This window comes from Artemia sp. Qi Xiang Cuo, chromosome 21 (genome assembly GCF_049724085.1).
Source record: "Artemia sp. Qi Xiang Cuo chromosome 21, ASM4972408v1, whole genome shotgun sequence".
Lineage (NCBI taxonomy): Eukaryota > Metazoa > Arthropoda > Branchiopoda > Anostraca > Artemiidae > Artemia > Artemia sp. Qi Xiang Cuo.
Genome location: NC_142814.1, coordinates 36,075,040 through 36,092,927, shown reverse-complemented (window position 1 = coordinate 36,092,927; position 17,888 = coordinate 36,075,040). Strand labels below are relative to the sequence as shown.

Genomic DNA, 17,888 nt, shown 5'->3' with positions numbered 1-17,888 from the left:
ATAATTAGCTGCAGTCCTAGCTTTATTCCCTAAGACACCTTCAGCAACTTCACAAATTATTTTTTAAAAATTATTCCAACCATCTTCCATATTGTCAAATTCTAAACTCTCAAGTATAGTATTCATATGTTCCTGGAAATTTTCTCTCAAATTCTCATCCTGGAGTCTACCAATATCATAACTTCCTCGGAGGTAGTTACCCTTCCGAAATTTCAGCTTTAAATTAACCCTAGACACTACTAGATGGTGATCTTTACTTTTAACATCAATAACAGCACTGATATATGCCCTAGTATCTTGTATGGATCCTGCCAGTCCTTAGTCTACTATAGCATAGTCAATAAAGTTTGCTGTCTTACCATCACGTGAATACCATGTTAACTTATAAGCCATTTTATGAACAAACATCGTATTGGTTATAACTAGATTGACATTGCTACAAAATTGCAAAAGTCTGTATCCATTGCTGTTGTCTTTTCCTAGACCAAATTTGACTAGGCTAGGATACCGTCTATCCCTATTTCTACCAACCTGGGCGTTAATATCTCCTAGTAAAAACATCATATTTCTACCTGGGACCCTATCTATTTGCTCCTGTAACTGTTAAAATTCATCTGAATCACTAGTATCTCTATCAGTTGGTTCTACAGGGGCATATATTACTATAACTGATACCCTGAGCTAAAAAAAAATGAAAATAGTTTATGTTATGCTGTTCCCAGGCTCCACACAGAATGTTTTATGTATAAAGAGATACAGTCGTGCCGCCTCTTTTGTTCGTTTGATTTCATAGGGCACCGGACTACTACTACTCCTGCTAGAAACTAAGTGCAGCACCAATACTATTACTACTACTACTACTACTACTACTACTACTACTACCACTACTACTACTACTACTACTACTACTATATTACTACAACTGCTACTGCTAATACTACCACTACTACTACTACTACTATTACTACTACTATTACTACAGCTACTACAACTACTACTACTAGTACTACCACTACTACTTCTGCTACTATTATAACTACTACTGCTACTGCTACTACTACTACTACTACTACTACTACGACTATTACTACTACTACTATCACTACTACTACTGCTACTGGAACTACTACTGCTACTACTACTACTGCTACTACTACCACTACTACTACTACTACTACTACTGCTACTATATTACTACAACCACTACTGCTAATACTACCACTACTACTACTACTACTATTACTACTACTGCTACTACTACTACTACAACTACTACTGCTACTAATACAACTACTACTGCTACTACTACTAATGCTACTACTACTACTAGTACTACTACTACTACTACTACTACTACTACCACTACTACTACTAAAACTGCTAGAAATCAACTGCAGCACCAATCTGCCTGAGGCCAGCAAAGGTGCAAACGCTCCTCTTCCCTCCTAATTTATTCAAAGCTTTGCTATTCACGTCCTCTCAAGAAGTTCTAATTTCCTTTTAATCCTTTCTTACGAACTCTTCCCACCTTATGTTGTGACTGCCTGATATTCCCTGGGCAAAGGTATAAAACATCATATCAAGCAGTAAAACAAGTATGGAATCAAAAACTATAAAACACCAAAACCGCCCGTATTTATTTCTTAAATCTGGAAGTTTAGAAGTGTTTTTTTCTTAATTTTTTTTTTTTAATTCCACGCTCAAATGCAATAGCAGTTTTCTGAATAAAATCTGAAATTGCTGGAGAATTATGTGTTAGTTTTGTGTTTAAAATTTTCTTTAATAACTTTTTGTTAGCTCGTGGATACACAACGGTTAATTAAACTGTTTTTTAAATATTTTGTTTGGGCTATGGAGACACATAAATAGTGTTGGATCCCCGTTGTTTTTTCTTTATACCTGGTTATTTGGAGGTACCTTTTTGGAGTTCTTAATCTTAAAAATTCCATTAAGCGCTTTGATGCCAAATTAAAAACAATGGAAATGATCAGATTGACTCCTGAAACGCTCATATAATACTTTAATAAATTATTTTTGTGGATTCGGTTCATAATAGTTACAACGATGAACAAAATATTGTGTTTTGGTTTTACTGCTTGAAAACTATATTAATAAAGCAAGTATATTCAGGTTTTCTTTTTTCTGTTTTTGGTCAATGGTTTTGTTCTCCTTCTTTGATAAAAATAGTTGAAATTCGAAAAAACCTTCACGTCCTCCCTTCCTTTAACGAGTTAGACCACCCCAAAATTAAACATTTTCTGTTATCTAGACAACACACTGAAAACAGGCATGGTTTATGGTGGAGCTACGCTAGCCCCTCTTTCAACACACTATTCAGAGTACACTTTCATAAAAAATGTTAATAAAGCAAATATTTTAAAGTTTTCTTTCTTCTGTTTTTGGCCAGTGTTATTGTTTCACTTTTATGGTAAACAACCATTAAAACTTGTAATAAACCTTCGCGCCCTCCCTTCCTTTAATGAGTCGGATCACCCCAAAAAGAAAATTAGTCTATTATCTAAAGAAAACCTTGAAATCAGGCATGGTTTATGATGCAGCTACGCTAGCTCCTCTTTCATCACACTATTCAGAGTACACTTTCATAAAAAATTTAATAAAGCAAATATTTTAAAATTTTCTTTCTCCTGTTTTTCGCCAGTGGTATTGTTTTCATTTTTTGGTAAACAACCATTAAAATTTGGAATAAACCTTCACGCCCTCCCTTCCTTTAATGAGTCGGATCACCCCAAAAAGAAACATTGTCTATTATCTAAAGAACACCTTGAAAACAGGCATGGTTTATGGTGCAGCTACGCTAGCTCCCCTTTCACCACACTATTCAGAGTGCACTTTCATAAAAAGTGTTAATAAAGCAATTATTTTTAAGTTTTCTTTCTCCTGTTTTTGGCCAGTGGTATTGTTTCAATTTTATGGTAAACAACCATTAAAACTTGTAATAAACCTTCGCGCCCTCCCTTCCTTTAATGAGTCAGACCACCCCAAAAAGAAAAATTGTCTATTATCTAACGAACACCTTGAAAACAGGCATGGTTTATGGTGCAGCTACGCTAGCTCCTCTTTCAACACACTATTCAGAGTACACTTTCATAAAAAATTTTAATAAATCAAATATTTTAAAATTTTCTTTCTCCTGTTTTTCGCCAGTGGTATTGTTTTCCTTTTTTGGTAAACAACCATTAAAATCTGGAGTTAACCTTCACGCCCTCCATTCCTTTAATGGGTTGGACCACCCCAAAAGGAAACATTGTCTATTATCTAAGGAACACCTTGAATACAGGCATGGTTTATGGTGCAGCTACGCTAGCTCCTCTTTCACAACAGTATTCGGAGTAAACTTTCATAAAAAAATGTTAATAAAGCAAATATTTAAAGTTTTCTTTTTTCTCTTTTTGGCCAGCGGTATTGTTTTCCTTTTTTGGTAAACAACCATTAAAATTTGGAATAAACCTTCACGCCCTCCCTTCCTTTAATGAGTCGGATCACCCCAAAAAGAAAAATTGTCTATTATCTAAAGAACACCTTGAATACAGGCATGGTTTATGATGCGGCTACGCTAGCTCCCCTATCAACACAATATTCAGAGTAAACTTTCAAAAAAAAATTTATTACATCTAATATTTTTATATTTTATTTATAATTTGTTTCTACAGCTGTATTTTTTTCCTTTTTTTGTAAAAACCAATTAAATTTTGTAATAATCATACAAGCCGTCCATACCTTTAATGTGACGGATCAAAACAAAATGAAAAATAGTCTATTATCTAAAGAAAAACTTGAAATCAGTTATTGTTTAAGTTGCAGCTACGCTAGCTCAACTTTAAACACAATATTCAGATTACTCGTTCATAAAAAAAATTTAAAATAGCACATATTTTATAATTTTCTTTCTCATGTTTTTGGCCAGTGGTATTTTGCCATTAGTTCCTCTTTCGGTCACACTATTCAGAGCACACTTTCATAAAATTTGGCAGCTAAAACACTTCACGACCTTCTTCTCCTGTCCTTTGCTTGGTCGGTATCGCCTTCCTTTTGGTAAACAACCATTGAAATCTAACAAACCTTCACGCCCTCCCTTCCGAAAACAGATGTCGGATAATTTTAATACATCATATATTTTATAGTTTTCATTCTCCTGTATTTCTACAGCGGTTTTGTTTTCCTTTTTTTGAAAACCCAACTTATATTATTTACTAATCATTCCAGCCCTCAAGTCCTTGAATGAGACTGAACACACCCACTAGAAAAAGAGTCTATTATCTACAGAAAACATTGAATACAGGCATGGTTTATGATGCTGCTACGCTAGCTCCTCTTTCACCACAATATTCAGAGTGCACTTTCATAAAAAGTGTTAATAAAGCAAATATTTTAACGTTTTCTTTCTCCTGTTTTTCGCCAGCGGTATTGTTTCACTTTTTTGGTAAACAACCATTAAAATTTGGAATAAACCTTCGAGGCCTCTCTTCCTTTAATGAATCGGACCACCCCAAAAGGAAACATTGTCTATTATCTAAAGAAGACCTTGAAAATAGGCATGATTTATTGTGCAGCTGCGCAAGATTTTCTCTCACCAAACTATTTGAATGACGCTTTCATAAGAAAAATATTAATAAAACAACTATTTTCGGGGTTTTCTTTCTTCTGTTTTTGGCCAATGGTATTGTTCTCCTTCTTTGGTAAAAATCCGTAAAAATCCGGAAAAATACTCCACGCCCTCCCTTCCTTTAATGAGTTAGACCATCCTAAAATAGAACATTGTCTGTTATTTAAAAACACTGTGAAAATAAATGTGTTTTAGGGTACAGCTCCACAAGCCCCTCTTTCATCACACCATTCAGACTGAACTTTTATAAAAGATGGTAATAAAGCAAATATTTTCAAGTTTTATATCTTATGTTTTTGGCTAATGGTATTGTTCTCCTTCTTTGGTAAAAATCCGTGGAAATCTGGAAAAACCCCCGTGCTCTCCTCTCCTTTAGTGAGTTAGACCATTCCAACTTTAACATTGTCTGTTATCTAAAAACACAGTGAAAATAGGTGAAGCTGCGCAAGCTCCTCTTTCACCACACTATTCAGACTGTACTTTCATAAAAAATGTTAATAAAGCAAATATTTTCAGGTTTTCTTTCTTCTGTTTTTGGCCAATGGTATTGTTCTCCTTCTTTGGAAAAAATCTGTTGATCCTGACAATGCTGCTATTCCACTGCTTACTTCATTTGGAGATCTACTGGGCTCCAGTCTTTTGGCAGTTGCTTTTTGTATTTATCATGTTATAGATGTCAGTGCATTAACTGCAGATCACTCTGTTGCATCTCTGTATAATGGAACATCTTTGTATAATGGTACTTTGCTATTTGAAAATGTAACAACTCCAATTTTCTAACGCAGTATTTTTAAATTACGGTTCACTCCAAGTCCAAAATTTGCTTCTGCAAATTGATTTTGCCTGAGATGTGGAAACGGATCGATTTTCTACAGTGATATTTTCAATCCTAAGTACGATTGATTTTCTTCGATTTTTGTTAGAGCGAAATTAAAATTAATTCTTTTGGTTAAAAAAAGGGAGGTATAACTGACCGATAAAAAGTTATAGCATGTTGATAATGGAATGTGAGAAATTGAGCAATTTTCTATACTAGTTTATGAGATTTTTTGACTTACTATATCAAAATCGAAAAAAAATTGGTAAAAAATATTGAGATCGATGGTGATCAATAATAAATTGGAATGTATTTATATGCTTGGATTTCAGTCTCAAATGTTTTGGATCAAGATTGAAATAAAACTTACGTTTCGAAAATATGTAAATTGCATAGCAAGCCATAATAAAATTTGAAAATCTGGAATACAAGTATTGATTAGTTGGACGTGAATATTCATCATATTCAGTGATAATCAAACAAAATACAGCAAAAATAGCAAAAAAAAAAAAAAAAAAAAAAAAAATCCATGATCCAAATTAGAAAAATTAGTTTTAATGGAATAAATTTATTTATGACAATAAGCTAAATGAAAAATATCATCTAAATTTACGCTCTCAAGATAAGAAATTTTCTATGGTCCAGCTTGAGTACGCTCAATGGATGCAAATGCATCTATGAATACAAAAAGTGAACCATTTTTGAATCTTACTTCGCTCCATTCCCAAAATAAAATAATCATAGGCTACAATTTTTCAAAAAGTGTACGCTAGATAACTGAAAATATTAAAAACGAAAACCAAAAATGCATGATAATACATCAAGTGCATCAAAAAGAAATGTCCATTGAAAAGGTGAGAACCAGCTTTTATACCAGGATACCACAGTTTATAGAATTATCCAGTAAGTTTATCGCAGATCATTTCTGGTCTTCATTCTCGGTGCGAACAGAAAGCTCCTCCCACTTATTTCTGCATTAGCGGGTTAGTCTGTTTCCGTCAATCAATGAGAAATGGTTACAAAGTGCATTATTCGTAATAGCGGGTTTCCACTTATTTCCGATTATTTATATTATAACTGTAAGTTTCGCGTCCAAGAGGGTTACAAATTGCATTATTCGTAATAGCGGGTTTCCACTTATTTCCGATTATTTCTATTATAACTGTAAGTTTCATGTCCAAGAGAAATCCGACTTGTCTACCAGTGAAGATATCTAATGTCGCTTATGTTTACATCTGAAAAAACATTGTCTGGAGCATTCGCAACTCGGTCCGAGTATATATACTAGGTGAGATAGGGCCTGATTATCCTGCTAATTCTATAAACTGTGCAGGATACTGATAAAAACAGAAATACAATACTACTCTGACTTGAAACTAATGTTAATGTCATTTTATTTACAAAATTACTCGCCTTGAAAAATTTCTAGAGTTAGTAAGGTTTTCATACAGATTATAATTTAGTTTTTGTATATCTAAACAACAAATAATTACCACTATAAGCAATGTTGGTCTTTTAATTAATGAGCGTCAACAGAGTGCTTTGCAATTTGTTTTTTTTGCAATTTCGTAAGTGCCAAATATGTCAAGCAATAGCTTTAAAAACGAATGTTTTCTTATTCCTGACGATGTGAACGTTTTCGTGATTCGTGTACCTTGTTCATGGAAATTTGCCAATTTTATACGTTTTTAACGTAAGACAAAGCTAGATGTTGTCAATACACGCCGGTATTTTTCATTTCCTGTTTTTTCCTTGAGAGGGATCGGTCTCCTTAAAAATCCTACCTTTACTAATTGACCAGTCATGAAAAACTGGATATTCTAAGAAAATCAGCAGTTTTAGCTGAAAAAAATCAAGAAATTTTATCCAAGAGAGTCGAGAAATTATTAAAAATAAAAAGTCAGGAAAAATAAAAGAAAGTCAGGAAAGTTAATAAGATGACAACCTCATGGATAAGACTTTTGTGGAATTCTAGTTTGATTCTGGTGTTGACCTGATACATAAATCTTGCTCCAAATCCCTTAATTGAGTCTTAAGTCATTATTTTGTTTCTAAATTCTATCTATTGGGAGAATAGGAAAATCACATACTGTAGTAATTTGTGACTTTAATGATTGGTTTTACTGTAAGTGCAGAAAGGACTACAATGTTGCCCTTTTCACAAGCATTTTAGGGGCTACATTTGATGCTATCTGCCATTTAGGCTGCAGTTAGTAGCTAATAATTGCAATTAATTTTTTTAATTAATTTTTTTTCTTTTCCAGCTTTCCTTTCCAAGAAAGCTGGCTATACTGAATATGAGTCTATGACAAAAACATTAAGACTGGTAGAGAGTCTCCTTTCAGAACTTTGGCCTTCAGGTGAACACCATCTATGTGAATTAACACATTTCTTGTGGTAGCATAAAAAACTCTCCTTTCTTTTAAGGTAGGTTTAAATCTGAGAATTTATTTCCTGCAGTGAAATTCAAAGTTATTGCAACTTTATTAAAATTATTGATAATAATGAAGAAATTCAGGATTAAAATAAGGTAACCAATTCTGATAGTGGTTAACTTGAATAGGCTGAACTTTGTCCCGTCTTTGCCTTTATCAGCCTTGTCTTCACTTATTTTCATGCCTTTAAGTTGATCTTAAAGGCCTGGGACACACGCCAGTTAAACAGTTGCTGTGGTGCTCATGTCAGGTCTTAATTTCTCTGTGTGCCGGAATCAACAGAAAGAAGGTCCATCTCTTAAAATAAGTTTAGAGGGGAAAAAAATCTGTTTACCTTAATGACCCAGATCCTGTTTGTAAGTAGAAAAAATTTATATCAAAAGTGTAAGATTTAGACTTGATTTTTTCATTTAATTGTGAAAATTAACATTTTCACAAGTTTGCCCAATATTTTACTTCTCTGTTGCCTCGCTGAAGCACCAGAGACTTCTTACAAGTTCTGATGCATTAGTTTAACGGTCCCTTGGCCAGTATAAAAAGGTCCCAGGAAAACAAGGCCATCTAAAAAAAAGTCATAGGATAGTATTCACACTCTATTGATAAATTCTTTTGAATTTGAATGTCATCTAGAATATTTCAATTTGCATTACAAAAGTGATTTCTTGATGGACTATCATCTAGGGCTGCTAAGGGTCAAGAATCATGACCATGGCTTGCCAAGGCTCATTGTACCCTTATTAAGGCTCATTGTAAAAGGCTCATTTTATTTTTTACTCTTAATTTCCTATATTTCTTTATTGCTATTTCCTACGTTTTATAGAAAAAAAGTAATATAGGAAACAGTCAATTATTGGAAGTAATTTCGTATTTACGTATTTACAAGAACGTAGTAACAAGAATAGTAGTAACAAGAACGATTAATTTAATTTGTGTAGTTGATAAAAATTAGTGTAATAACAACAGTATGATCTCAGTTCCTGACAGAAAAAACAATTACAAAGCTTGAAAAGACCTTGTTTTACCAAGCAATAGATAGTGTTAATAGTTATTTTTTTCGGGCACTAGTGCCAGTTTCCTTTCTTATAAGTAACCCATACAGACCTGGATTTACCAATAGGCGCTTAAGGCCCGAGCCTAGGGGCCCAGAATGTCAGGGGGCGCAATAAATTATCACTGAGGGGTTTTATTTCTTAGTAAAAACTGAACTGATATGATTTATCGTCAAAGGTGCCAGGTTCACTCCGCCATTGCGCTGCCTTTTCATATAAAAGTGGTTTTAAAACTAAACAGGAATTCCGTGGCCACTTATAAACTGTCAGATGTCTCTCAAGAATACCAGCTAAGAGTTTGGTGCCATCTCTCTCTTTCATTACTTTTGGTTTCCACTATCCCCGAACTTTCGGAGATTTACCCAAAAATTTCGCAAAAACGGAGCGGCAAAATCGCTTGGTCCTAGGAGCACGAAAGCTGTAAATTCGGCCCTGTACCCATACTCTTTGTGCTCTACAATGTCTCTGCAAGGAAGCTATGATTACGCCTTGAAGTCTTTAAGTGACGTCTATCCCAGAGTTAACTTTTCTTTTTCCCTAAGAGCATTTTACAGTTCAAGCATGTTTGTTGTGTGCTTTAATCTTTCAATTCCATCCCTCTCATTTTTAACATGCTGTTGCTACTTATTCATTTTTGGGAAATATGTAAATAGGGTTTGTTCAGTAAGCTGAGATTAATTGAACATTTTCAGTTATATCGATACTTGAAAGTGAACGTAAATGTGTGGAGCACAGATGCTTTGCAATATATCGGTAAAAAAAAACTTTGATTACCCCCCAAAACTCGCAGTTTTAAACAACATCTATCCTAGCATTAATTTTTGTTTTTTGGGGTATTTTATCATTCCAGTATATTTTAATTTGTACCTTGCTTCTTTCATTTCACAGTTACTATTACTATTCTATTGGTTATTACTTATATACAGTGTATGGATAATATATAATTAAGGTTGTTTAGTAAATTCGTATTCCATATGGCATCTTGAATTATTTGCTAGAAGGTGAATATATACACTGTTTACTAGTGAAAGTCTTATGAGGGTATTTAACATACTTTGTCCGACAAAGTCACCAAGTAAAGTTGCCAGATTTTTACGGCCAACAAAAACGGCTGGACTGATATTTAAGGTTCAATAGAACTTAAAAAGAGGATATACTTTAATAGTAAGATAAACCTTATAACTACTATCGTAATTTTAGAAGTGGATATACTCTCTGATTTTCACATTCAACACTTTCTCACCAACATGGTATGGTTTGATGATAGTGTTGTAACAGTTGGGCAGAATCATTCAAAATCGGCTGAGTGTTAAGTCTGGAATGATACTATAGTATATTTTAGTATGTATTTTATATATTTAGATATAAGTTACGAAACAGAGCCCTTTTATTCTGTAGAACCAGTATCATCTTAATTTGATAGAGGTTGGAAGATTTGCCAAAAAACGTCAATGTTCAATTTTTCCCTTTTGTGTGACCCCCTGATTTTCACATTTTAATGCAGTTAAATTTTCAACAAATTCTTGTTTTATTTTAAATTACCGGTGAACTTCAAGAAGAAACAAGAAATAAAGAAATATTTTGAAATTCAACGTAAAAAGAAGAGAAATTTGGCTAAATGATAGTAACCATAATTTAATTTCTTATATAATAATTTTCCTCGAATCAAATTTTCATTTGGGATTTACAGTGACAATGGACACAAAGGAAAAAGTACTGAAATTATTTTAAAATTTAACATAAAAAGATGAGAAATTTCGCTAAAAAAAAGTGTTGTTACTAATAAAACTTTTGCAAAGATTTACAATTTTTATGCAATGAAGTTTTCCCTGAACTAAAATTATACATAGGATTTTACCTTCAACAAAAATATTAAATTTAATATTAAAAGATGAGATATTTTACGAAAAGGTGTGTTGAGCATTGATTTAACAAAACTTCGGCACAGATTCTCAATTTCTTGTGCAATAAATTTCCTTCCGAGTAATTTTCCGTCCTAGCCGAGTGGTTGGTGCTCCGGACTTGAAATCCAGAGGTCAGGGCTTCGAGTCCTGGTGTCGCTGGTTATTTGGATTGGAACGGGGGTCAATGGTGCGACCCTGTAAGCTCAGACAGAGTCAACCCAGCTCTAAATGGATAGCTGGAGAATATCTGTTGGAAAAACACGGGAAGCGTCGGATGATTTGCCCCCAACCATGCATTGCACTCCCGACCGATGGTATTCAATCAGGAGATCGTTAACTCCGCAGACCTTTGGTCAGCATGCGAAAAACTTTTTTTAAGTTTTTTTTTTATTTTCTTTTGAGGAATTACAGTGACTTTCATCAAGAATAGAAAATAACAAGACTATTTTGAGAATGTAATACAACAAAAAAGCGAAATTTTTCATTTTCTGATGCAACTAGGTTTTCCTTTTATTTGGAGACAAAAATCAGGAATTATAAATTTAGTTCAAAATATAATATCAAACAGGGAATATCTTGCTAAAAAGCTGTTGTTATTAACAAAACTTTTACAAATATTTTCAATTTCTGATGCAATAAACTTGTCCTCGAATTAGAATTTTTATTTGGGATTCAGAGCGATCTTAAAAAAGTAGAAAATCATGAAATTGTTGGAAAACTTAATATAGAAAGATGAAAAACGTTACTAAAAGGATTGTTACGTGAAACTTCGGTGAAACTTGTTGTTTGTTGATTTTTTTTTCTTCGCCAAACATATTACATTTTGATTTTGTCCTCGTGAAACTTGCTGTATGTGGATTTTTCTTCTTGAAGCTTGTTACATTTTGATTTTTTTGTTCGTGAAACTTGTTGTATGTTGGTACAGAGAGACTTGGTGGTCTTACGAATACAAATTAATCTACTTCTTCTTATTAAGTTTCAATGGACTATTTATTTTATTTTCTAGCAAGATTGCCTTCACCTCAAAAACACCGGCTAAAAGAAGAATTTGTAATATAGAATATTTTTACACAAACTATCCCTACTTACTCGGATTGAGGTGATATTTTTTTTCTCTCTGCTGAGGATTACCTTATCTCTTTAAGCTACACAAAAAAAAACAAGTTTACCGCATAAAAAAAGACTCCCTTAAAGTTTTTAATTTACAGTCTTTGAATTAAAAAGAAAAAAATGTCCTAATTTATTAAGACTAGTTTTTGCTCGGATGTGATAATCGTCAAAGTCAGCCCTTACCAATCCATATTTCTTTTTTGCAGCCTTTTTTTATGTATTTTAGAGTTATAAATATTACTTTGCTATTATAAGTTTGTATTTTACTGAATATTTCATTAGGTTTACTTAATAGATTGAGGAGTCCTAATAGTTTGAAAACTATGTTGCTAGTTTTGGTAGATATCTAATAGATATGGTATATATTATTGTATATTTTATGAATAAAATCTATTATTTAGATAAATAAATTTGTTTAATTAAGTGACACCTGATAGAACCAAACAATTTTATATCAATATCTGCTTGGTTGGCAACGAAGAAACTATTAAATACTGTTGCCTTTATATCTGATTTTAAAGCTGTTGAAATTCTAATTTTAAATTTTAAAGAAGCGACAATAAACTTCTGAAAAAAAAGGATTTCAACTTATTCTTAAAGAAGTGTTTCGAGAATCATTTGACCAATTTTCTACTTTCAACTATGATTTCCTAAGAACAAAAATTGTGGCTTAAACACAAGTGCTTGACTGTTAAGTTTGCATCTTGGAGCAACCAAGGGCACTGAAAAAAATATTGGAACCACCAGCAAGTCTTTCAATAACATTACATTTATTTCCCCGTACTAATCTTTTTTTTGACATTTTATGGAAGTTCTGATCAAGCTGATAAGACTAACTCAATTTTAGAAATTTCTTAGTTCGCATAACAAGTTCAGGATCAACCTGTTTATTAAACAAGTAATTTTTGTAATGAATGTATACTGACTGTATGTAATGAGTGTAATTACTATAAATATCCTGCTTATTAAACAAGTTCTGTTTATTAAACAAATAAACAAATCAAGATAAGGATTTGTGGCATGTTACGATAGAAAGGAGGCGCTCCCTCTGATCGTTACTTTGTGCCACTGATACAACATGTTTTCCTCCACTCCTAGCGCTTCTTTGTTGACACGAAAGTCTTCAGTGACTTCTCTTCGGTCTATACTCTATTATCATTGCTTGGCTACAACCTCAGCGCATATATGTAGAATTTTCAGCTTTCTAATTAATAAGAGGGTCGCATCGTTGCTACGATACCTGAAACCTAGGTCATAGATTTCCAAGACCCCCTAGTAACATGCTTTTGAAAGATACCATTTGATGTAACACATCTCGGGAAAATTCCAAGTGCATATTTCTTTAGTTACAGGAATTACCGTATCGACTGGGTCAAATATCTTATCATCTAAAAATGAAATTTTTGAGCATTCCCTAAAATATTCTGCAACCTCTCAATAATCACGTCAGATCGGAAATAAATGACCAAGGCCACTACCATAGTTAAAACCCCACAATCCAGGACTTGAGAATTTCCCAATTTAAAACTATAGTAGAAAATCGTGTCTTGGGAAGAATTTTTGAATTGCGAGGAATTGAGAAGTGCAGAAGAATTGGGAATTGGTCTCCTTTTTTTTGCGCTACAATAAGCGCAGCTTAACAGTGTAGACAAGGCCGTACCCAGGGGGGTAGGGGGGTTGCCCCCTCCCACCGAAATGCTTGTCTGACTCGTAAAATCGTAACAAAAATAGATATAAATAAATTTTATGTGTTTTTTTTTAGTTTTTTTTGTGTAACGCCCCCCCCCCCGAAAAAAAACCTTGAGTACCCCCCCCCCCCGAAAAAAAATCCTGGGTACGGCATTGAGTGTAGAATCGGATATTTCCTTTTCTATGTATTTTTTATCGTGCAGCGTTCCCTACTGGATTTCCTAACCATTAAAAACAGAAAATAAAAATAGCCCGGTTTCCATGTTGGGCTTGTTTCAAGTAAATACAAAATGACAATTTTGACCTTGAAAATAAAGAACTAACTCCCATAAATGAGGGTAGCCTAAATTTGATAGAGATACAATAAAATATGTTCACATGGAAAAAGAACAGAAAGAAAAAAAGAGCAATTTTTTCATAATGCACGAAATAATGTCGTTAGAAACTGAAACGATAAAAGTATAACATGAATAGGAGGAGGGCTATTCTCTCTCTTAATCTTCCACTCGCAATTTGAAGTATTTCTTACACCTACTTGAAAACTTAGCACAACACAAACTTAGCCAATGAATAGTCAGAAACCTGCTAAATTTCAGTATTTTCATGTTTTCAACGAGTACATATTTTTTTCAGAAAACCATTGCGTTTGAGTACATATTTTTTTCAGAAAACCATTGCGTTTGAGTGGGGTCGAACGGAGGCTGTGGCTTCTTTCTATTCAGGGTAATGTTTGCTAATTTCAAGTTTTAAACTCGGTCTCTACTTTTACTTTAAAATTGTTTTCCAAAAATGTAATTTCTCAATAGAGAAATCTATGCGGATGACAGTATTTAGGACAACTGGTACTTAGGAGGACATGTGCTCTATGGGCCTTAATGTCTGCCCCTCCTCTATTTACTTCCAAGTTTGAGAGTATTTCTGTATTTTCTATATAGTTCCCTTGTTTCTGGGAGGTTTTGACGAGCTTAGTGTACCTCACATCTAAACCCTTTCACATAGGGGGATGCATGGGTCTGAATACACCATGCACTTTCTCTGAAAAAAAAAGAAGAAAAACAACAAACAGACTTGACATGTTAATGTATAAAGACACAAATGGAGCATGATTTATTTTTAGGACAAAAAAGAACCAGTAAGAAATCTATTGTTTGAGCTAGCCCTTCAAATTATTATTATGGAGAAGTCAGAAAAAAATGAAATAAATTAAGGAGTTTACTTCGAGGCACACCTTTAGAATGAAGCTATAGACTGAAAAGAAGGAAAACAAAAGACAGGCTGAGTAAGTAATATCCTATTTGGGCTGTGTTTTGGGAGCTTTGTGGAAGGAGCTGCGGGGTTGTGTATCCCAACCTATATGACTAGCCCTGGAATTCATCCACGTTCAGCCCACTGGTAAACCAGGTCACCGATGACTGGCTATGCAATACTATTATCAACTGAATTTGGAGTACAAAAACGTATTGACCAATAGCCTTAAATGCATATTTAATTATTTATTCACCTAAATTTTGGAATAACTTATAGAAGCGGTTAATCGTCTAAAATCATTAAAGGTGTATTAGTATCTTTTAGCTATAACGTTAGTTTCAAGCACTGAAAAATTCGAAAAAAGACAAATTCATTCTGTACAAGAAAATAGGTATTTATGGGTAGAAACCTTAAAATTTTGATGAGGCCTGGCACGTAAGCCACCGCTCGTTTTCATTTCTGTTTGATGGAATACCACTTGTTATAATATGCATCGGCCTAATATATGGGAGTCACTAATTCAGATTTGACCTTTCAGTTGACTAGTTCAGTTGAAAACCTTCGTAACACTTGAAAATTACTACCGATTTTCGAACTTATAGAATTATTATCAAGGGCTTACCAAAGACTTTGACTATAAACCGTTAGTATAATTTTGAAATTTGAATGTAATTTAATATTGTTCCATAATCTTACAAAGGATTTAAGTACATTATAAATGAATTAGGTGATGGCAAGTTTTCAAATGTAAATAGTGCAGAATATTTCACTTTTCAATTATATTGCAATAACGTAGGCTAATAATTGATAAACTAGTTGTCTTGGTTCAGCCTTTTCAACGGGCTAAATGCTCCAAATCTATGATCGAAGTCATCAGACTCAAACCCAGGTTTCCCAAAGCTGCGCTTCATTGTTCCAAAGGACCCGAACCCGTTGCTAAAAATGTCATCATGGAATCCGTTCTTCCCATAAAAACGTTTTTTCATGGTATCAAATTGACCAAAACCGTCGGAGAAGATGTCGCTTTCAAAACCATTTCTTCCGCTAGAAAATCTTTTGTCTCTAGTTCCGACTGTGCTGTCATCCTAAAAAGGAAAGATTAATTGAAAAAAATTATAAGGAGATGACTTTTGGAGTATGAATGAATGAATGAATGGTTTATTCAAAGCTGTAAAGCTATGGAATCATAAAGATCTATAAGCAAAATAAAGAGTATTTATATAAGCAGCTTGTTGAAAGAAATCTATAAATTAATGGAATATTAACAAATGAGATAACAAATAGATGAATGATTAAGTTTTAAGTTTTAAACTTAAAACTTAAGGAATTATAATGTTTTAATGAAAAGGTTCAAGGTTTAATTTTAAAATGTCTGTACAAAATAGACATAAATAGAGGGTAAACGCCGGAGACACAAGGTCGAATGACAAAAACCCGGTACATTAATCGGAATAAACCTTTTTGACAACAAAAAAATAAATAAGAGTTATTCCATGACTCACCAATAGACGGGTTCCCACCCCACAAACCCACCGACATCGGGTAAAGATTCACCGAAAATACCAAAAAAAAACCAACGGGCGAATAAGGGTAACCGATGACCGGCATCTCATAGGGCAAAACATCCAACAAAACAATATTATCAAATGTACCCAGATTTTCAATATATTAATAATTCTTAAAACTATTTATAAGGATAGAATGAAGTGGCTTTTTTATATTTGGAAGAGATTTGCTGCAATCAATAAACGGTAGATAAAGACAGCATGAACCCGTGATTGAAAATAATGGCGAGAACCGTGATCTCCCTGTGCTCAATTTTAGGTGCTGAATGTTCCATTTATGTCGGGTTTCATAAGAATGGGCATGTTGCACAGGGAAAAAATTATTCGAATTAAAGTACGTAGGTAGTTCCGACCGGTCATATTTTACCTTAAATAAAAAAGAATTAAGGGTGAATATCTGTGAAACAGGCAAAATATTAGTTGGAAGATATAGAGTTTCAGTTTTATTCGTATTAGGATACGAAGACGGTGACGGTAAATATTTCTGTAAAATTAGAAGAGCCAGGTTTTGAAGAATTTGTATCGGTTTCACATGACATCTGAAGGTTGCCAAATAGGTCAGAGGACAATACGTAAGATGGGAATGAACCAACGATTTCATATGGAAAAAAATGCTGAAACCTTCGCATTATACCAACCCCTTGAGCAACTTTAACCCGTAATCTATTACAATGTTCTTTATATGACAGATTTTCATCAATAATAACACCCAGATACCGGAACGAAGTTACCCTTTGAATTTGAATATTTGTGGCATGATCAAATATTGTTGAAAATCCTTGTGTATTCTGCCCAATTCTACTATAAATGATAAATTTAGTTTTTGATGCATTTAGTGACAAACGATTAGCTTTTAGCCATACAAGAAGTTGTGAAAATACGATTTGCAGCTTCTCATTGAGATCCTCTTCCGAATGTCCAGTAAGTGATGATTCGGTATCATCAGTGACAAGAACATTCAGACCAAGGTTTTCTGTCGCTGATGGAAGGTCATTTATGTATATTATAAAAAGCAGTGGTCCCAGGATTGAACCTTGCGGGATACTAACATTTGACAACAGACATGGATCCGAAACTGTGTCGTTGATCATAGCCACTTGGAAGCAACCACTTAGGTAAGATGCGATAAAATCGTGCGCTGGTCCTCGTATCCCACCGTGGTTTAATTTATACAACAATATTTCATGGCATAACGAATCAAAGGCCTTCTCAAGGTCCAAAAATATACTCGCCGGGATCCATTTTTTGTCCAGACACTCAGGAATAAATTGTACCATAGTTTTGAACAGAGAAAATTATACATTCGATTATAAAAACATCACTCCATTAATTTACAAAAGCCCAAAAGAATAGAAATGGGTCTATAATTCGAGCAATTAGTCCGGTCACCACTCTTATATAGCGGTAACACTTTCACTTTTTTGAAAGAATCCGAAAAAGTTTCTGA

The 17,888-nt window shown here is 33.7% G+C and overlaps 2 protein-coding genes across 8 annotated transcripts in view; one reads left to right on the top strand and one right to left on the bottom strand.

Moving 5' to 3' along the window:
* Positions 1–12,339, top strand: part of LOC148939496 (solute carrier family 41 member 3-like) — a 273,122-nt gene extending 260,783 nt beyond the window's left edge. For 6 of the 7 annotated variants that reach the window (XM_089107152.1, XM_089107150.1, XM_089107153.1 and 3 more), the window contains 2 exons: positions 5,141–5,363; positions 7,706–12,339. In XM_089107152.1, the coding sequence (XP_088963278.1) occupies positions 5,141–5,363; positions 7,706–7,842 (360 nt within the window). In that variant the 3' untranslated portion in view covers positions 7,843–12,339. Of the gene's footprint in view, positions 1–5,140; positions 6,625–7,705 lie in introns of those variants that run through there. The other variant, XM_089107155.1, reaches the window with a different exon arrangement.
* Positions 12,340–15,534: 3,195 nt separating this feature from the next.
* LOC148939495 (uncharacterized) overlaps positions 15,535–17,888 on the bottom strand; it is a 34,456-nt gene continuing 32,102 nt past the window's right edge. The window contains exon 4 of the mRNA XM_089106996.1: positions 15,535–15,961. Within this exon, the coding sequence (XP_088963122.1) occupies positions 15,689–15,961 (273 nt within the window). The 3' untranslated portion in view covers positions 15,535–15,688. The remainder of the gene's footprint in view (positions 15,962–17,888) is intronic.